The sequence below is a fragment of the Ctenopharyngodon idella genome, chromosome 19 (genome assembly GCF_019924925.1).
Source record: "Ctenopharyngodon idella isolate HZGC_01 chromosome 19, HZGC01, whole genome shotgun sequence".
Taxonomy (NCBI): domain Eukaryota; kingdom Metazoa; phylum Chordata; class Actinopteri; order Cypriniformes; family Xenocyprididae; genus Ctenopharyngodon; species Ctenopharyngodon idella.
In genome coordinates this window covers 10,406,039-10,427,602 of record NC_067238.1, presented here as the reverse complement: position 1 = coordinate 10,427,602, position 21,564 = coordinate 10,406,039, and the positions used below count along the sequence as shown (strand labels likewise).

The 21,564-nt window shown below is 37.5% G+C and overlaps 1 protein-coding gene across 1 annotated transcript in view; it reads right to left on the bottom strand.

The window, feature by feature from the left end:
- Positions 1–15,204, bottom strand: part of LOC127501313 (fibrocystin-L-like) — a 47,222-nt gene extending 32,018 nt beyond the window's left edge. Inside the window, exons 1-30 of the mRNA XM_051873262.1 lie at positions 15,200–15,204; positions 14,619–14,783; positions 13,044–13,152; positions 12,879–12,936; positions 12,699–12,792; positions 12,536–12,589; positions 11,324–11,397; positions 11,192–11,234; positions 11,022–11,092; positions 10,817–10,927; positions 10,512–10,601; positions 9,035–9,300; positions 8,350–8,441; positions 8,038–8,197; positions 7,744–7,879; positions 7,437–7,580; positions 6,578–6,732; positions 6,328–6,438; positions 5,983–6,141; positions 5,744–5,865; positions 5,442–5,602; positions 5,054–5,220; positions 4,675–4,810; positions 4,285–4,439; positions 3,599–3,721; positions 2,935–3,040; positions 2,734–2,841; positions 1,269–1,433; positions 884–1,005; positions 333–465 (exon numbers count right to left, since the gene is read on the bottom strand). Coding sequence (XP_051729222.1) covers positions 333–465; positions 884–1,005; positions 1,269–1,433; positions 2,734–2,841; positions 2,935–3,040; positions 3,599–3,721; positions 4,285–4,439; positions 4,675–4,810; positions 5,054–5,220; positions 5,442–5,602; positions 5,744–5,865; positions 5,983–6,141; positions 6,328–6,438; positions 6,578–6,732; positions 7,437–7,580; positions 7,744–7,879; positions 8,038–8,197; positions 8,350–8,441; positions 9,035–9,300; positions 10,512–10,601; positions 10,817–10,927; positions 11,022–11,092; positions 11,192–11,234; positions 11,324–11,397; positions 12,536–12,589; positions 12,699–12,792; positions 12,879–12,936; positions 13,044–13,152; positions 14,619–14,783; positions 15,200–15,204 — 3,595 coding nt within the window. The remainder of the gene's footprint in view (positions 1–332; positions 466–883; positions 1,006–1,268; positions 1,434–2,733; positions 2,842–2,934; positions 3,041–3,598; positions 3,722–4,284; positions 4,440–4,674; positions 4,811–5,053; positions 5,221–5,441; positions 5,603–5,743; positions 5,866–5,982; positions 6,142–6,327; positions 6,439–6,577; positions 6,733–7,436; positions 7,581–7,743; positions 7,880–8,037; positions 8,198–8,349; positions 8,442–9,034; positions 9,301–10,511; positions 10,602–10,816; positions 10,928–11,021; positions 11,093–11,191; positions 11,235–11,323; positions 11,398–12,535; positions 12,590–12,698; positions 12,793–12,878; positions 12,937–13,043; positions 13,153–14,618; positions 14,784–15,199) is intronic.
- Between the last annotated feature and the right edge of the window lie 6,360 nt (positions 15,205–21,564).

Sequence of the window (21,564 nt, the reverse complement as noted above, 5' to 3'; positions counted from 1 at the left end):
ACAGGCGGAGTATCGGATTACAGCTCGAAATCTCAGATTGGAATAAAATCAGTTGTTGACTGTTTGCAAACATAGAATGAGACCAACTATAGGGCACCTATTTTGACAAGATGAATAGGTATTGAAAAACATATTTGAACATCTAAAGCAATTCAGGGTAATTGTCAATATCACAGTCTGTGTCTAATGCGGGTCTAATGTCTAATGTCCCAGCTTCTTTTACATTTAAAAACGTCATGACTTTAATCCTCAGGGAATACATGGACTGTTAAACATATCTGTCCTGAATTGGGTAAAAGTGTCTACCAGAATCATAAATATTAATATCTTACCAAATACTGTTGTAGTTTGTGGGCTCACAGATCTGATTAAGGCCGTCAGAGTGTTGCTGTATGTGAAGGAGCCATTTGATGTTGCTGTCATCTCTGCCGTGGTCACTGTTACTGTCTGTTCACCTTCCGACCCCTGATTGATGTCATACACAAGATTCATGTACAAAATTTTCATGGATTCAGCATTGTACAGAATAAGGTTTATTTTTGAATGTATGTACATTAAAGGAGAAATTCACTAAGATTGCATTGTGCCCACTGATGCACTGATTGTCTATTTGGATGTGCCGTCTATGTTTATCTTTAGTATCAGATTTACCAAAGGAAAGATGCAAATTCCATGTACTAAATGCAATTTATATGAGACAATTTCCCATCTTTCAAGTCAGTTCTGAGTGCAAAGTTGTGGCGCATGTGGATGTAATAAGACAAAAAGACATTAATAATAAGACATTTTTATATTATATTACAAAATTTATTTAAAAAGGTTTAAAACCCATTTAGGATTTGTTTTCTGGAAATCTTCATGGAAAATCAAGCTCTTCACTTACAGCTGGAACTATGCATCTCAGCTGGAAAAGTTCCACTTCTATAATGTTACATGGCTGAGTGCCAATGGTGACTGCAGTATCATTACTGAATCCATAGCCTGACACTGTCAGAATCGTCCCTCCTGTGAAGCCATACAGAAAAAGATCATGCTAGTAGCTAATTGTAAATAACAGTCATAAGATATGTTGGCATAACACCGGTAACCAGATTTTAAACACACCAAATCTTATTTTGAAAGTAATCTGTCAGTTCAACTTGTCATTTGAATTGTTCTGCTATTATAATTTACAACACATACACACACACACATATATATATATATATATATATATATATATAATTCTACACTCTACTGTATACAGAGAAGTGTAATGCTACATGTACCTGCCACACTTCCTGTTGTGGGGTTTATGGAGGTCACTCCTAACAGGTGTGTGAAGTTAAAGCTGTTGTTATTCTGGTATTGGGCATTTCCCAGTACAGAGAAACTCAGAGAGACTGGATGTACACCTGCACTTGCCGGACCGACCTGGCAGGTTATAGAAGTATCTAAAACACAAATAAGCAATTTGATCATCTGATGCTTAAATGGTGTATAAATATATATATATTTTTTTAAATCACTAAAAATGAAAATTCTGTCATGATTTACTCACCTAAACTTTTTTTTTTTTTAATAAAAGGGGTGAATTCTGATTTAAATTTCTTTCTGTTTCTCATACAAAGCAATCATATGACTTCTGAATGACTTGGAAGATAGTGCACAAGTCATGTGAACCATTTTTATGATACTTTTCATGGTGCTTTGAATTCTTTTTAAAGCTTGAAAGCTGAGTATTAAAAGCTGGAATAGTACAATTCTTAAAGTGTCCCATTATGCTTTTTTTTTTTTTTTTTTAAATATTACCTTTCATGCAGTGTGTAATATAGCTGTTTATGAATGTAAAAGGTCTGCAAAGTTTTAAAGATCAAACTGCATGACAAATAAACTTATTGTCTCCTAAAAGAAAGAAATTATTCTGAACTGCCAAAACGAGTCGTCAGCAATTCCTGTCTCACTTCCTGTTACATACCTACGTAACAGTGTAACAAATTTGCATAATACCAGCGTATGGTCTTCACTGGCTGCCTGTGAACAACCTCTAATTTGACCCGCCCTCAAACACTGTAGTTGTAGCTGAGGCTTGGAGTAATTTGTTTTGTGTTGTTGGCATGTGGAGAAAACGCTGCTTTCACCACTGTCAATCCACTTTGCATGCACTTCAAAAGGATGAGAATTGATACAGAAAAAACGACACCATCATTACTGTTTCGATCACTGTGTATCAAGCACTGAGGAAGCCTCCGGAGCTGATATTCAGATATGGTAATAGGCACTTTGTTTCTGACACATGCTGTTAGCGGTAGACCAACCACAACAGACTGGACCATCTGACCAATCAGAGCAGACTGGACTTGCGGAAATGAGGAGTTTAGAGATACCGAATCTCTGAATGAACCATTTTCAGACTTTTGAGAAATGAGGTGATGTGCAATGTATATTATGAGAAAATTAAAGTGTTTTTGACCTTGGATGCATGTAAACCTATTGTAGGAGACCTCCAAAACAAAAATTAGAAACCTTTAAAATAGCATAATAGGCACACTTTAATGTCTAATTTTGTGTTCCACAGAAGTCATATGGGTTTGGAACAACATAAAGGTGAGTAAATTATTAACAAATATCTTAATATTTCTTAAAAATGACCAATGATGTGATGTTTTTTTACATTCTTTTAACAAAAAAGTGATATGTCATCTGAAAGCAGCTTGTCACCTGATTCTATGACATTAATGGATTTTGACTTACTTCTAACCTGTAGAACAGAGCATTCCACATCTCCAGTCTTTACAGTGACGTTTCCACCATCAAAACCAGATCCAGTTATGGTAAGAACTGTTCCCAGACTGCTGGATCCTGAAAGACAAGTTATATTAGTAATTTACACCACTAAAAACCACTATGAATGGAAATGACAGCTTCTATGTGAAACTTGATAATTTTCTCTACCTTCTGTAGGTGAGATCCCCGTCACTGTTGGGGTCTTTGATTCGCTCCAGGTGAAACCACAGTCTCCTGAGCACCATGATGGAATACCATTGATGAAAACTTCCACCTTAAAGATAAGCATTAAACATCCCATTTCTCAGCTGGTTTGCTCAGGACCCAGATATTACACTGGAATTTATTATTTACATTACGAGGAGACCCAACTTAGTACTAGAAAAGAGAATTAAAAAAAAAAAAAAATCGAAAACATTTACATTAATAGAATATTAAATAAAACTAATACTAATCAATCTTAATGTTTACACTTTTGTCAGTGAACTTGTATTTAATGCATTCTTGAGAACTTCTAAAATAATATATCAATAGGATGATGCACATTCAAACTACGGAATGCACATGTGACCTTTTGTAATAATACAAATATTACTGTCTTTAGTTCAGCCATGATCCTCTCATGCAAAAACACTAGAACAGTGAATATTCAAACAGAGTAACACAACCAGACAGGCCCTTCAACTGACCCACTATGTAGCACTATTGAAATCTGCACGCTACATGGCATCAGGTAACATGAGGAAGAGCCTTTAAAAACAAGCTGCATTTATATGGCCGATGTATGTTGGACAAACATTATTGCAGTAAAAGCAGCAAGTAAGAAATGCACCTGTGGTTTATTTGCAGGAACACGCAGAAAGTCTCCCATAATTCTCTGTTTGAAGAGGCCTCCTTGCTCGATCTTGTGTGATGTCAATGAAGGGTTCACACCAACCACATTGGAAGCATTGATCTGGTTAACATTATTAAAAAAAATGTTAATTCAGTTTTTCAAAGTATCTTATGCTCACAAAGGCTGGATTATTTGAACAAAAATACAGTACAATCAGTAATATTGTAAAATATTATTACAGTTTTAAATGTTTTATTTAATTAAATTTTTTTAAAACATATTTTAAAATTGTATTTATTCATGTGATGGCAAAGCTGAATTTTCAGCATCATTATTCCAGTCTTCAGTGTCACATCCTTCAGAAATCATTCTGATATGCTGATTTGGTGGTCAAGAATAATTTCTTATTATCAATTTTGAAAACAGCTGTTCTGCTTAAGATATTTGTCCCCACTGAATGAAGTCAAGCCTGGCTCTACTTTATTTTTTCATTGAAAATCTTTTTCACTTTGAAATACATCACACTGCAGAAGTAAAATGGGTTGCAAACACCTTTCCATTTTGGATAAGTTATGTTATGTATTTTAATTAATAGTACACATTTGAGCAGTTCCCCTATGACTTGCAAACCCCCGTCTGGGGAACCTCAGTTTATTGTAATAGCACTCTGAACTCTCTCTTACCTTTAACAGAGGCTGATTTCCAGGGTTGGTGAGCCATTGGATGTACCAGCTGTAGCCTCTACAGTCTCCATATCTCTGCACCTGCAGCTGGCCGAGCTCTGGGATCCCCTGCAGGGCGTACTGCAGGTCCGCAGCACTGATGTCTACCGCCAGGCCTGGGAACACACAACACACGTACCACATGAAAAACCAGATAACCTTTTGAGAGATTGTGTTTATGTAGAAAGAACTCCAATTCGCTATTCGTATAAATTAAATTTGGGACTGAAACATGATCAACAGTGTCCGACATCAATAATCTGCTATGTACTAGCTATGTACTAACTTATTCAGTTAGTTCCAGCAGCTACACAGTAAAGTAACAGATAAACCCAGAGCCAACATGCTTACCTTCAACACGCCGGGCTAAGAACTCAACGTCAAAGGTTCCTCTAAGAGGGGGGCTGGCTTTCTGGGGGCGCATAATGGTGACAGTGGCATTCCCTTGGCTTTGAATCAGTTGGTCACCTGTTCTGTTTGGCATCTTCTGTTGGACAAAAATGAACACAGAAGATTGAGAACACAGAATGCTTACATGGATCATTTAGCTTCACAATTATGTGCACACAATCTGCAGGACAAATTCAGAGATACAGCGATAAACTCAAATGACAAATCTTATGACAAGCAGATATTCTGTTGTCAACCATGACTTGACAATTGAAAGATCAGGAGGTTCCAGCACTTCAAGACTCATTGTAGACCGAGTTCCATTTGAACTTTAACTTACCTCCAGAAAGCCTATTTCAAACAGTGGGACATCAAAGCCACAGTTGTAAGGTGTCGCAGTGATCTCATAGCTGACTTGTGAAGCATTTGCTTGTTTGCTCACAATTATGTTTGACAAGAAAAGTCCTGAACTGGCTAGAGCAGGTGGTCTTCTTCTGTGGATTATGACTGAACACGTGGAGAGAGAAAATAGAACATTAAATTTAAAAAATAAAATAAAATGATAATAAATAATACAAAATTATGTTTGAATGATAAAATCATTAAAAATAGCTTTGCCGATATATCACCTAATTATCATATAAATTATCCAGAATATTTCCATCCATGCCACTGTTCAAAATTTTAAAATCTATCATTCAAAATTAAATTCTTAATTTATTCCTCACCATTAGAATCCAAAGCAGTCGTTGCACGTCCAAGGTGAACAGCATCTATGAAGTAAGAGTTAGCAGCCTCTCCATACACACTGAGCTGAAGAAGTTTGTAGTTGGAGCCAATGTAGTTTGTCTGTATGGAGCTCAGGAGATCCACACACTTGTAGTTCCACCTGAGAATGAAAACATCAATGTTTTACTCACAACAAAAATGACCTTGTTATTGGTCTTATTTTGATCTCACATTGGTGATAAATACAAATCCTCAAAAGGAAAGACATAAAATTGCTTTATGTTCAGTAGATTAAACTTACTCATCCGTTGAGTCAAACTGCACAGAGATGCGTATGTTCTCCTCCCGGAAAGTATTTGCAGTTATGTAACTGAACAATATTCTCAGCTCATTCACCAGACGCCCTTTGTAGGCCAAACAGAGCTAAAAAAAAGTAAATATACTATATAAAATATATTTTTTATCTTTGAAAAGTTCATTTCTATACTGAGAAATATCAATTAGTAAGGATGAGATACATAAGTGTTTAGTGGAGCTTACAGTGTTGTATGTTTGTAGCAGTATTGGGCTGTAGACCACTCCGGATGCTGTAATGTCATTGGCATTGAAGAGAATCTCTGGATTCTTCAGAGACCAACGGCCACAGAAAGCCTCAGAATCAGTGACCCGAACCCCTCTGCGGCTTAGATCACCTGAAAACTGTTTTGACAAGGAGAAAGCTCTACTAGCTGGACAAAAAGGTGATGTTTTCAACAAAATAACTGATGTCTATAATGTTAGAACTAATGTCACACGATTTGCAAGGCTAACTTGACTTGATCTGAAATAGGCATGTCCTCTGCATGTAGAATATACTTGATCATCTCATTTTGCAAACTTGCTTACCCCTGTGGTGGTGGTCTCATAATCTCTGAAAAATTTCACATTAGTGTTCTCCATGGTCGGAATCGCTGATGGACATTTAGCAGTGACCATCATATCTAGTGCTGAACGCACCTTTAATAAACAACAAAAAACAGAGGTGTATCCTGTCATGTATAAAAGGAACATTTTAATAAAATGTTTATACACAGTACTGTATTGGCTATCATTTTATTCTATAGTAAACATTAAGAAATCTAAAACAAACAAAAACCTCGGTTTCAGAAGCATTGAAAGGCAGAGGGAGGGACGGAACTCCACCCCACAGCAGTGTGAACGTCTCCATGCTGGCCTGGCCTTTCACGTCCTCAGTAACTGTGATGTTCGTATCTGAGCCCATGATCAAGTAGTCAAGATCCTCAAAGTCACCTGAGATAATAAAAAAAATAAAAAAAATAAAATAAAACATATTGCTAAATCTTAAATGTACTGGCATACTTTATAAGAAACATAAAAGGCAACATAAACACCCTAATAACCGATAACAAAAATAAAAATCAACATTATAATGATAAAATATATATGAAAAATATGTAATCTAATGTGGTATGCTATGCAAAGAATTCTGAGAACATCCCTTTTACTGTTTTGTTTTTACTGTGAATTATATATACTAGTATTTTTTTTTTTACTAACAAAAACATTATTTTACTGTAAATAAACACATTAAAAAACGCTAAAAATCGCCATGCTATATATTTCACCATAAATTATATCATAATTTATACTTTTTACTAAAACACATACAGTATTTTACATGTACATAACTGTCCTGTTAAATCTAATTTTTTAAAAATATAGAACTAGGTGACTATAAAGAGTGACTCATTGTTATCTAATTAACCAGTAAAACATTAGGTATTAACTCTAGCATTTATAAATGATTTTCATTACAAACATTTTTGATTTTAATTTTTTTTTTTTTACTGACATTTAGTGTAGATGGGTAAGTGGTCAATCACAGTAAATATGGTTAAAGTACATATCTCATGTTGGTGTTTTTCTGAGCAAAAATCAGCTGACAGAAATCAGTCAAAAAATATTGACTTTAAAAAGATGATTTTCAAGTTCACCTCTGTTGGAGTTGAATGTGACATTATACAGTGCCTCACTGTCCAGTTCTTGCTTTGTGACTGTAACACTGTCCGGTTTTATCGTCCACAAATCATTCAGAGCGTTCTGCAACTCCATCGCTGATGCACTAACTGGGATCGGCCCTACAACACGCAAAGCAACTCCAGTAAACATGACAAACGTGCAAACAAAAAGACGTCTCTAGAGGTAGTCCACAAGGGTGAATGCAAAAATTAGGAGCACATGAAAACTGGATATCTTAGCTTCATCAAACACTCATTCATAGTTCTGTGTGAACTAATGCACCTGTTATAAGATCTCCATATGCCAGGAAGTAGTATGTGTTTTCACAGTTTCTCAGTAAGAAACAATTACTGCTGATTCTCAGAGTCTGCATCTCATTGATGGGGGTTATTGGTGTCCATCCCACAAAATGAACCACCTAAACCAACAAAGAATTTAAATTAAAAAAATGCACATAGCACGTAGAGAAGCTCATATCTAAGACTTTTTGAGTTTCTGCAGATGAAAATTCATTCCTAAAGCTTTCTTATTCCTTCCTCCTTACTTTCCCTTAAGTGCTCCTGTGAGCTGACTTACCTGTTTTTCAGGAAGTATATCGTAGTTTGCGTTAATCTGCTGTTTCTCATTAACAGCTTCTATTGTCTGCTGAGCTGTGAAAGGGCTGATCTCTTTGAAAAAGGCCACATCCACTGATGCTGCTCCTCCATACCCCTGCACTAGAATCTCAATGTAGTACCTGTAACACATTGATGTTTTGTGTGTAGAAAATTATTTTATATCCAAGATTTGGGTATATTGGAGAAAACAATAATAAAGACAAAAAGACTAATAGAGAACATACATTTATAACTTTTGATCATTATGTATAATTTGGAAAACTTCACTTACGGTTTTCCTTTCTCTAAGCGCATGACCTCTGACCTCTGGGTGTTAAAGCTGAAATAACTGTATGTATAGTAAGGCTGTGATGCAATCTTAACCTGAAATAATAATAATAATAATAACAAAAAAAAAAAAAGAAGTTTAAATTAAATTATTAAAATGTTACACTGCATTTTACACAGATATTGCATATATTAAAATATGCTTGTAAGCCTGCAAACCCTGTAGCGGAACACGTGGCATGCTTTTTTTATTGCCTTTTTTTTTAAATCAGGTATATCAATTGAAAGCATAAACACTCAAAATTCAAAATTGAACATTGTGTTACCATGGAAGTGTTACTTTAAAACCTCTTAGCAGGCTCAATTTTTGTGATATCAACTTCAAATTTGGAACACAGCTTGGTTAGACTTATGGCTTTGATTTTTCTAGCAATTTTAGTGTCCAATTTATTTTGTAAAATATACATTTTGTATAAAATAAAAGAAACATATTTAGCTCAGTACATTTTCTTTACAGTAAAATTAAACTTCTTTAACTTTACTCTTTTTTAAAATTGAGCCACCTTAGGTCTGTATTACAAAGCATTCATGAATTAGATTCATTCAGTTCAAATCTAAAAGGGCAGTTAACAGGATAATTGTTTACATTGATGACTACTGAAATGATGATTTTATTGTCACTCAGGTACCTTGTCCTGGGGAAGGCCTGTGTTGCTGAAATATAGCTGGCATCGGTAATTTGCTTTGATTCGGAAGTAGTAGTTGTCAGTCTCCGTTGGAACAAAGAAACCACTCAATCGTGCCACAAAGTAACCAATTTCATTAGGCCACACATAAGACAGCGAATCCACCCACTGGACGGAATATCCAGGCCTGCTGGAATTATACTTCAGGACGTCCTCTAGAAGGTTCGGAGAAGATTTGCTCCACTTCTCCATTTTAAAGCCTCTGCCACCTACAAAAATGATCATTTAAACATCATTCAATACAATCAAGACAGTACTGTTTATAGGAATGTTCATTTTACATGTGTAATTAATTTCATAATTAGTAGGGGAGACCTTGTCAAGTTTTACTGTATGTAAAATCAACAGATGATAAAGAGACAAAGAAGATTTCCAAAAATAAAGGTATTTTAATAAAACAAATTCAGATAGCCCACGGGTAGCGTCACAGCGTGTTCTACTTCAAACACTAACACAATCAATAACCGACAATCAAGGCAGAGAAACGAGGAACTTAAATATACGCAGATAACGAGCTTAAAGACTAACAGCAAACAAAAAGTCCATGATAATGAATCCAAATGAACAAATGACCGAATATTCCTGACAGACCTGAGCTTGTTGTCAAAATTTTTACCACAATGAATATTTCTTAGGGTAGGTTTCAAAGTCAATTTCTGTATGAACACATATACCTTACAGTCGTGGCTACAAAAAGTTATTGAACATGTCCACCATAATTGACCAGGAAAAAAAGAGACTGTCCTCCAAAAAAAAAAAAACAACCTTATAGGTCGTTTTTCAAGCACCTTATTACGACCTATATTTACATTTTAAAGTCATGCGCCCTCTAGCTGGCGTAAAAATAATGACAGTGTCGTGTTACGTCTGTCATCATGAAATGACATATGACAGTCGTTAGCAATAAAAATACGTGTTCATTTAAATGCAATGTGTGGACTTTTTACACCATTTGTCCTATTTCCATTCAGCAAAACTCATTTTTTTATTAACGACTACACCCACCCCACCCTACAGCAGCAGCTGCGTAGATCTATTCCACCAAGACCAAACATACAACATTGTCATACACATTACCATGCCAAACACTCCAAGAGCTGTCATGACAGAACTAGATTTAAAATGAATCACAAGGACTTGTCACCCTGGATCGCCATAAACGATTAAATTACTTTCTTGAAATGACCATTGCATGTTCTCTACGCTAACGGACTTGTGGAAGGGCCCTTTGTGAAGGGATTCACAGTCTGTCAGTTAAGTGACAAAAGAGAATCATGATCTTGGTTGAAATAACGTCAGTAACAAAGTCTGATGTTCTCGCATGTGGAGTGCAGAATTAGTGTTAACAATGTCTATGGAAAAGATTGTTACAGAAATATTACGTCACCATAAGAGATCTGATTTCAGATAAAGTTCTCACCAGGAAACACTGTCATATTGTTTTTTTCATAACCAGGAGTTATGCAGACAATCCTCTCATTTGATACGGTCTGAATCTGACACTCACGACCTAAGGAAAAAATTTATAATACAAAATACATTCGAAAAATATATTTTAATTATTTTATGAATAATTTATATATTCATTTTAATAATTAGAATTAGTCACAATAATTAATTTCATTTTATATTATATTTTTATGTGTATCACATACGGTAGCAAATATATATAAATATTGATATATTTATTTACTTATTTTTTTATATAGATTTTCAGAGGGTTACCTCCTACTAACACCATGGCTGGCTGGTCAGTCTCATCAAAGTAGTGTCCCTGAATGGTCAGTAATGTGCCGCCCAATATGCTGCCCTCAGAGGGAGAAACTCCTGTCACCTCTGAAAGAGACCAAGCCACATTTTTCAAAAATATCTGATTTTGTGCAGGCAATTCCATGTTTTATTATTTAAGAAGAATACATATTATTCACACCTGCATATGTCTGGAACATGGCAAGCTTGTTCAGCGCTGAGATGCTGAAAACTCCTAAGTCTGGCAAGCTCCTGAAAAAAAAGAAAATGTGTTTTGCTACTTTTCTGTCAACAACATGCAGAGACTGTAAAGTTGTAAGGTTTATTAAAGTAAAATCAAACTTGTCTGACCTCCCAAATTGACTGTCGAGAATGTAACTGAGGTTGTGATGACCTGAAAACCAACGCAATGACATTTATTCTGACAGAAATCTATAGTTAATGAATAATTCTTGAACGTTTTTAATAATGACGTGTTCTCACCAACATATGTTCCCGTCATTTTACAGCTCATATATCCCCATTGGCTGAACTCGTAATCCAAAAAGAGGCCATACCTGAAAAAGTGAATGCATATTTATGGAGAGTGGATTCACATTTAAAGGTGCAATATGTAACAATTGTGCAGTAAAATATCCAAAAACCACTAGGCCAGTGTTATATATTTTGTTTACTTGAGTACTTACAATATCCCAAATGTTTCCAACTATTTGTAAATCGTGAGAAAATTGCAATTTTAACCAAGGCTCCGGGACGTGTGAGGAGTCGCCTGTCAATTGCGTCATACCCGCGTTACCCTTGGTTTGTAGAAACCATGGAAACATCAAAGACGCTTTAATATATTACATGTTTTAATAGGAAAGGGAACAACTGTTTTGATATATTTATAGACAGAAAATGAATTATTGTTATATAGCTCAACACGTTTAGTCTTATTGTTTAAATCTAATTTTTTTTATTTTTTTGTGAGTACCATGCTTTTACCATGCCTCAGAGAAAAAAAACACTATTTTGTGAAGTAGCTAGCATAGCATAATCAGATGCAGCTGATGGCATGCAATTTATTTTTAGTAACAGTAATACAGCATTTTCTCCATCATACAGTATGTTTTAAAATTAATTGCATGCCATTTATCAACACAAGCTATCCAGCATTTAAAATGATATTCTAAAATCGATCTAGCTTACTGCAGTGTGCAACAAAGTGTCTCACAGCAGCCGCCGAGCGAACGCACAGAGTAACGTTATAACATAATTTTCAACACACTCAAATGTATCTAATATGACAAACAGAGCTGTGTTACCTCATACTCATGACCGGAAAAGCGGAAGCGGCGCCGGCGACTGTGGCATAATAAAAGTTTCGCTGCTCGTGAGGCGTGTGTTGCGCAATTGCTCCAGCGACCTCGTTCAGCTCCCACAACACTCGGTCCTGCTCTGCTTCATACTACAGTAATGTTAATAATCGCATCCATGAACATGATTTCTTCCCGAGTCCTATCCCGGTTATTTTACACTGGCTGTGAGGTGAAGACCACATGTCCCAAGATTCCGTGCTCAAACTTGGCGTCATCAAGCTACGCCTTTGTTTTGAATGGCGTCATCAAGAAACGCCTTTGTTTAGCAGACAGAAAATCCTACATATTGCACCTTTAATGTTTACATTTGTTTGTAACTTAACTGAGATATACTTACTTTTCATCTGAATTGGGTTTCAGAAGTACGCAAGGCATGCCTCCCATGTATGCTCTGTTCAAAGAAAACACATTACAAACAGTTTCAGGCACACCTTATGTCCATTCACAGAGTATATTTAACATTCATACAGTTATATTAGTGACATTTTGTACTTCCAGACCTTAAAAATCTCACATCCCAGCCATTGGAGCTTCTGTCTGTGCTGCTTCCATACACATCAGTATAGATTGTTCCCCGCAGTGTCACCACAGTCCCTAAAGTTTTTTTTTTTTTTTTAGTGAAAGGTATCATTTTTATAAACCAAAGCAGCAGAGTAATGACAAAAACTAACAAAACTTACCAGGGGGACCTGAGAGTGGACTGATACTTTGAATGGTGGGTGTATAGTATGTTCGGCTCTGTGAAAGCAGTGCATGTTTTTTTAAATATATTGTAATATTTTGAGAAGATAGGAGTATACAGTATATGTATGAGTAAGTAGCACAATGAAGTCCATCTCACTTACATAGAACATGCACCAGTAATACCACTGATTTCCATAACAAATGTTGCTGGAAGGAATTGGCACACCATCCACGCTGACCCGCACCTCATAGTCATCTTCTGGCAGAGCTCTGAATATGATGCAATATAAAGCTTTCTTTGAAAAACATAAGCCATCAACATTTTACATAACATTATGCGGTACAGCTATTTCAAAGAATTACAATATGCATATCGTCTTCCTTTACTCACAAATATGAGACTAAAGTTGTCTATAAATAAACATGTTATACAATCAAATGCAAAAGGTATTTTAAAATGCAACAGATTTTTTTTTTTATAATACATAAAATAATAGACTAATTTTGAATAACATTAAAGGAAAGTTCATGCAAAAATTTAAATATTAATTTCAAATTGCATTAGTAAGATTTGGGAGCTGCAGGAGAGGGGAACATTTTCAGGGAATAAAATATATTAATTTTGGTCTGTTTCTTGTACATAGCTTGTATGAATTCTATAGACTTGGAATATAGCACACAAGGCATATGGACTGGTAATTTTATTGACTGGATATTCCTCAAAAAAAAAAAAAAAAAAATTCTTCCACAGAAGAAAACAATTTGCATACATGCAGGTTTGGAACAACATGAGGGTGAAAATTGCTCCTAGGACAAGTAAACGTTTCCTGTAAACACTGACTGACTGGGGGAAGTTGATTTAATTTAATTTTTTAATGTTGCAGAATTGTGCAGCCAATGGAAGGAAGTCAGGAGATATATATAGTGTTTCTTTGTTTTTTCTATTGATTTTATTCGCTTCTCCTCAGTTTTAAAGGTGCTGTAGAACGCGTTTTCAAAAGATGTAATATAAGTCTAAGGTGTCCCCTGAATGTGTCTGTAAAGTTTTAGCTCAAAATACCCCATAGATTTTTTTAATTAATTTTTTTAACTGCCTATTTTGGGGCATCATTAACTATGCACCGATTCAGCGCGCGGCCCCTTTAAATCTCGCGCTCCCCTATCACTAAAAATATCATGCAATCATGGATCATGTCAGTTATTATCGCTCCATCTGCCATTTTTCGCTATTGTCCTTGCTTGTTTACCTAGTCTGATGATTCAACTGTGCACAGATCCAGACGTTAATACTGCCTGCCCCTGTCTAATGCCTTGAACATGGGTTGGCATATGCAAATATTGGGAGCGTACATATTAATGATCCCGACTGTTACGTAACAGTCGGTGTTATGTTGAGATTCGCCTATTTTCCGGAGGTCTTTTAAACAAATGAGATTTACACAAGAAGGGGGAAACAATGGTGTTTGAGACTCACTGTATGTCATTTCCATGCACTGAACTCTTGTTATTCAACTATGCCAAGGTAAATTCAATTTTTGATCCTAGGGCACCTTTAAGAATTAGACTAAATTTATATTCCTTCTTTCAGATATTTTCCTGATCCCTTTCCTGTGTGATATTCACATTTGCGTATGTAAAAAAAAGAAGTCTTATTAGGAGCACCGCTGACTCAATACAATGCAATGACTACAATCAAGATAAAAGACTACATTTAGGTTATCTGATTAATTGCTTACCTTGTATAACACATGATCTGATTGGAGTGAGTGGAGTCTTTCTCGACATCACAGGGAACAGATCTGGTGCGGGACACCAGCGTCACTCTGTTGCCAAAGTTTGGGTCATTGGCATTGAGATTGAACTGATTAGCTTGAGCAAAACCTGAAATAAAATCACTAAGGCTATTAGAGATTTTAAAAAAGCACTAAAACCGTAATACATTCAAAATGTGCTAAATCAGAAAAGACGTGGTTGGGATTTATTTGAAAGCATAATGGTGACTTTTTTAATACCTTGCCCCTCTATGGTCAGTTTCGTGCCGCCATTGACGCTTCCGACCTTTGGGGTCACTTTGTTGACACGCTGCGCTCCTGTCAGGACGGAGATTAATAGACTAATCACTAAAATGTATTCATTTTAATGTATGAATGTTTGTAACGCTTTTAGAATGACAACAATGATCTTAAATTACGTAAAACGTTCAGAATGACTGGGGTATACAAGAATAAAAGTGGTAGATAAAGTCGTAGGCCTACCTGTGGAACTCCACAGTAAAATACAAACAGTGAGCAGCAGGTGAAGCTGCCGTCGCACGTGCCTCATCCTGATAGACTGACAGTGCACGCGCTTCAAAACAAAGCAGCCTGCAGTTACTGTATCCCTTCTGCACAGACAATACCACTTGTGTTTACACTTGACATTTGTATTTCTACAACAAAACATATTTTAACATTAAAAAATAACTGCAATGCTGCAGTATCCAGTAGCCCTATTCAGGGCTACATTCAAAAAATATAAATATAAAATGAATATGCATACATTTTTACACCCTGAATATATAAATAAAGGCTATATATAAGTAAAGACTAAAACTTTGTTGAAAAAAATACATGATTGCTTTTGAAGGTGACAACAGAAAATAAGTGTTAGATCAAACGTAATCCATATGTAATGATATTTTTATATATGGTGTATTTATGTATTTTTATTATATATTTTATGTCACACACCTCTCTCCTCTCTCTCTCTATCAAGTCAAGTCAAGTCACCTTTATTTATATAGTTTTATTTATTATTTATTTATACAGATTGTTTCAAAGCAGCTTGACAGTGATAAACTGGAAAATAGCGATTCAATGTTGCGAACAGAATTCAATTCTGCTGTAGAGTAGCTCTAAAAAAAGACAGCAGTAAACAGTCATTATTCATATACACTCAAAAAATTAAGCCTTTTTTAAGATTTACAAAATTCAATTGTATAGTAAAATTCCATCAAATTGAATAATCCTTAAATATTATTCATATTATGAATTAATAACTTTAAATGAGTAAAATAAAAAATAAAAAAAGAGCTTAATAAAACATTTTGTATAAATCTTAGTGGATCAAGGGAAAAGACCATTTAGTTCATGTGATTCATATTTCTAAATGTAAACATAATTTTATTTTTAAGATAAAAATATTTCTTTTTAATTATTTACATATTATAATATGTACATTTAATAATATGTGAGGTTTATTCAATTCAATTTGATGGAATTTTACTATACAATTGAAATTCATAAATCTTAAAAAAGGCTAAAATATTTTTGAGTATATATATATATATATATATATATGAGAAATCACACTGACCATAATTAAGACTCACTTACCTGTTAAAGCACTCTTGGGAAACCCGAACACCAGTGGCTCATTTGTTGAGAAGAGCTCACTCTTTTTATACTACCTGCAAGAGGAGGGTGGCAAAAGGAGATTCACTTTTTTTTTTTTTTTTTTCAATTTGAATGACCTGTCATGTAGCTAACACAGATTGTCACATACACCATATTCTTATTTTGTACCTGTTGAGTTAATAAACACTTCATCAAATGTGAATCCAATCCAGTATGAGTCACAAAATAAAATGCATTTCTAAAAACAGTCTGATTATTGGTGTAACACATTTAATTTTACATTTAAGTGTACACAAGTGTACCAAATAAAATCTTTTTTTGTTGTTGTAAAAATGTTCTGACAACATTACCATGCTGTGTTCTAGTAATGTTTTCAGGGGGAAGTTTTATTTTTCCCCCAAAATGTTCTCCTAAAAGGTAACATAACATTCTAAAAATGTTTAGTAATAACACTGTTAAAAATTACCCCCTAACATTCTAATATAGTTTTCAGCAGGAAGTTTTATTTTTGTTCCCAGAATGTCCTCGTAAAAGATAGGATAACATTCTCTAACAACATTTTATAAATCTTTAGTGATAACGTTGTTGGAACATTGCCTACCCTAACATTCTCAAAAAGTTTTCTGTGGGAAGTTTTATTTTGTTCCTAAAATTTTCTCCTAAAAGGTAGGATAACATTCTCTTAAAAACATTCTATAATAAGTTTAATGATAATTTTCACCATTATGTTCTGTTTAGTTCTGTTCTTTGACTGAGCTAGTTTGTTTTCATTCATCAAGTGTGTTTCCTTGCCACTTATTAGCCACCATGGACACTAATCACCAAAGCTGTTCATCTTGTAGTTAATCATCTGTGTATTGAAGTTCCTGCCTGTTTCCTGTTCAGTGTCCGGTAACGTCTTTGTTAAGTGTGTGTGTTGCTGCCTGTTCACCTGTCATTTGGATTGTTATCATTAAACCTTAATGTTGGAACTATATTCGTCTTCTTTGTCTGCCTTGCTGTAACCACAGGTGACAGATTACCGGACCAAAAATGGATTATGCTGCAAGATTTATGGCGATTGCCCAAAACGACATTCACTTTTTTTATTTTCACTGAACAATTCTGTCATCTATGACGACAAGACCCAGAAGTTGTTGTTCTGGATCGGGGCTGATTATCACCACCCCATAGACTCCCCAGACCCTACAGGACTTGACTGGAGGGAGGCCGTCATCCGATGCCTGGAGAGCTTAGTGTCCCGGTCCAAGCCAGACCCAGAGCCTGAATCACCTCTATCGACTGCTGAGTACTTGTGTGAGCCCCCTGCAGATGGAGAGCTACTACCCGCCAACATCAGCCAGAGCCTGAAAGAAAAAGGACAGAGTCAACCCTCACCCCAGAAGTGGACCTCCAACATGAGTCTAACCAGGGGTGTTAGCCTACGACATCAGCGGATGATGGAGAATTAATTACGGACGATGAGGACTGGCTGATAAACTTAAACGAGGAAGTATCAACTCCCACCCTATCCGACCCGGTACCTTCATCATCGCTGTTTTCAGACAGCACCAATGTCATTATGGACCATGATCTCCTCTTCTCATTAACCTGCATGAACTGTACTATACTTTATATATATATATATATATATATATATAATTTTTTTTTTTTTTTTTATGTTGTGTATCACTGCAAAGCTCAGCCAGTCCTCAAGCCCTAACTCTGCCGGATGTTTACAGCCTTGCATCGTCTCTGTGGAAGCCCTGCTATGATGTCGAGCCACGGGTCGTGTTACCACCAGCAGCGTCTGTGCAAGAGTATCCAGCCACTCCGCCTCCGGCCTCGGATCTCTTCCCTCGACCTCTGCCTGTCGACCTGTCAGCTCCGCCTTGGCTACTCCCACCTTCGGCTCCACCGGAGACCCTCGGACTTGCGACTCCACCAGGTTCCCTCATTCTGCCGGCTCCCCCTTGGTCAGTCGTCACACCACTTCCACCACGGACTTGCGGGCCGTCCACTGCACTCTGTCTTTTTCTGGGAGTTTTTTTTTTGTCTTGCCATTACCAGCCCCTATGACGATGAGACCCTGAAGTCATTGTTCTGGATCGGGGGGAAATTTAGTTCCAGAGCTAAAGTTACCACCTTTGACCGTGGAGAATGCGCGAGAGCCCCCCGCAGATGTTGAGGGACCATCCACCAGAGCAGCTGAACCAGAGCCTGAGAACCAAAGGACAGAGTTTACCATTGCGATGGAAGTGGAGCCCTCGAGCAAGTCTGACCAGGGGTGTGAGCCCGTGACATCAGTGGATGAGGTAACAGGAACCGAGGACTGGCTGATAAACTTCAGTGAGGAGCTGGAGACTCCCACCCTAACCCACCCAGCATTCAAACATTCATCGCTGTTTAAAGACAGCAAAATTAATTGTGATGTGCTCATTTCTTTGTGCTCATTTCTTTGACGTTTGTGCAAGTTACCCTACTCACCATCATCATGTCCAGTCTCCTGTCATCATCCCAGAGCTCAGCCAGTCCTCCAGCCCAGCCGTTGCTAGAAGTTTGCAGTCCTGCTATGTCCCTGGAGATGCCCTGCCAGGACATCGAGCCTCTGGCCTCGGACACCCTCGTTCCATCTCTTGGCATGTCAACATGTTGGCTCTGCCCTGGCTCCTCCCACCTTCGGCTCCTCCAGGAACCCTCATCCTAGTGACTTCACCGGGATCCTTTGCCTCACCAGCTCCTCCTTGGTCTATCGTCACTCTGCCTATGCCACAGACATCCAGGCCATCCGCTGCTCTCTGTACCTTTTCCCCTACGGCTGTAACGGGCTCCTTCCTCCCTTCTTGGTCACCTCTGTCCTCGATCTCACCAGCGTCACCCCTGTCCTCGGATTCTCTGGCTCCACCTGTGATGCTCATCGCCGAGATGTTGCCTGGGTCTCCTTCACCAGGGTTGATCGATGTACAAGTTCACACGCCAAATGTCCGACTTTGAGTGCCATTCCAGACGTTATTTCCTAGAAGGAGCTGGGAAAAATTCAAAATCTGATCTGTTTGGAATGCAGCATTAGGTCTCTAGTGTTCCACTAACCTGCTGCGCAACAGTAACCAGACAGACTCCAGACAATGCCTTTGCTTTGAATATGCTTTAATCACGGTAGGGAGGATCTCGGACCAATTTCAAAGAGAATCCCCCAGACCAAAAGAGTACAACAGTTTATAGCAGTGGTGGCTAACTTTGGTCCTGAAGAGCCACAGTCCTGCAGAGTTCAGCTCCAACCCTGATCAAACACACCTGAACAAGCTAATCAAGGTCTGAATGGTTGCTAGAAAGCTACAGGCAGGTGAGTTTTTTTTATCAGGGTTGGAGCTAAACTTAGGAGTGGAGTTTGCCACCCATGGTTTATAGAATAAGTGCATAACAAAGATGACATGGTTAATAATTTTTCTCTAATATGATTGGTTCTTCATATGTATAATTCTCTGTTAACATGTAAATGTTAATCCTGCAAGAAAAAGGGATGTTAGCTCCTAAAACAGAGGTCTTCAACCCTGCTCCTGGAGTGCCCCAGTCCTGCAGAGTTCCAACCCTAAACAAACACAATCAAGCTAATCAAGCTCTTCAGGATCACTTGAAAATCCAAGGCAGTTGTGCTTAAGCAGCTGAAAAATAAACTTTGCAGGACAGCGGGTCTCCAAGAGCAGGGTTGAAGACCTCTGTCCTATAAGCTGGGATAACATTCTTTAAAATCATTCAAAAAAATGTTATTTATGACATAACATTTTATTAAACTCAAAAATAAACCATCAAAATCTGACAGGTTTATTTTGGATTTTTTGAAGAAAATACTAAGGGGCGCCCAAATAAACATTCGAAGTGGGTGCTAAAAATGTTCAAAGTTTTTTACTAAAATAATAAATAACGAAAAAGGCTATAACCACGCAGCCATTAGTCTGATTGACTTGGCATGCAGTGTTTTTGTCCAAGGTGCCATTATTGTCTATAAGGACATTTGCGTATCTTGAAAAATATGGCCCCCATCAACTAATAAAATTTGAGCAACTATTTGACAAAGTTAACGAAGGTAGATCGGAACGAAACTTGGTGGGCCTGTTTGGCTCTTGACCCTAGAGGTCTGTGAGAAATTTTAAGAAATTGGCCACCTGGGGCACTATTGCGTTTTTTAAGTGTGTAGATGAATGATGTTTTATTAACAAAGTTTGGCCCCACGTTTCGTTCCCAACATGTTAGAAATCGAGCTCGAGGAAACTTTGCCCAAATCCTCTGGCCTAAGGAGCGATTCTCCTCTGCCTAACACCATATTCGATACCTCAATGTTATCTGGCAAGCATCAGCCCAAACAAACGGGCGAGGCGTTTGTTTGCCGAGGCGAAATATCCGCAATCCTCCTCTGCGTCCTGCTATAGAGAAATGGACTATAAGGCCCATCGAGCACCAAGCTCTCAGCAAGCCGTGCCGTAGGTTCAGCCCTTGCTCTCCACCTCCTGTTGGCTCAAACCCATAAGAGCACAGCTCAAATCCTTCTTGTTTTCTGTCCCTGTTTGAATTCAGCACCGCATTCAGTGGCTTAACCATGAGCACTGTTTATGTCATCGTAATACTCAATTTGATCAGGGGGAATACACATTTTAAACAGTTTCTTTACAAGTGATTTGCCATTCTAAAACTAAGGCACTGCTGCTTGTAGCTAATTTTTTCTCCACTGAAGCAGCAGTGTTTTCTCCCCACTCCCACCGGAGCTCAGCTTCTCTGGCTAGTTTCTCCACTGCTACAGCAGTGATGTTCCCTCTGCTCCCACAGGAGCTCCTTTTGTCTGTTTAATTTTTCTCCACAGGCACAGCAGCGATGTTCCCTCTGCTCCCGCAGGAGGTCAGCTTCTCTGGCTATTTTCTCCACTGCTGCAGCAGTGATGTCCCCTCTGCTCCCGCAGGAGCTCTTTTGGTCTAACTTTTCCCCACTGCCACAGCAGTGATGTCCCATCTGCTCCCGCAGGAGCTCAGTTTCTCTGCCTAACCTTTCTTCACAGCCACCACAGTGTTATTCACCCCGCTCCCACAGGAGCTCAGTTTTCTGGCAAAATTTTATCTACTGCCACAGCAGTATGTCCTCTCTGCTCCCACAAGAGGACATGCTGCTGTCGCGCATTGGTTTTGCTTCTTTTGGGGGAGTACTCTGGGTTCGGCCCAAATACCGAGCTCGGACGACACACAAAATATACATTCTTTTACTCTATCTGACTATTTGTAAGTGTAAAATAGTGAAATTATGTTTCATTAAAAAAGTTTGG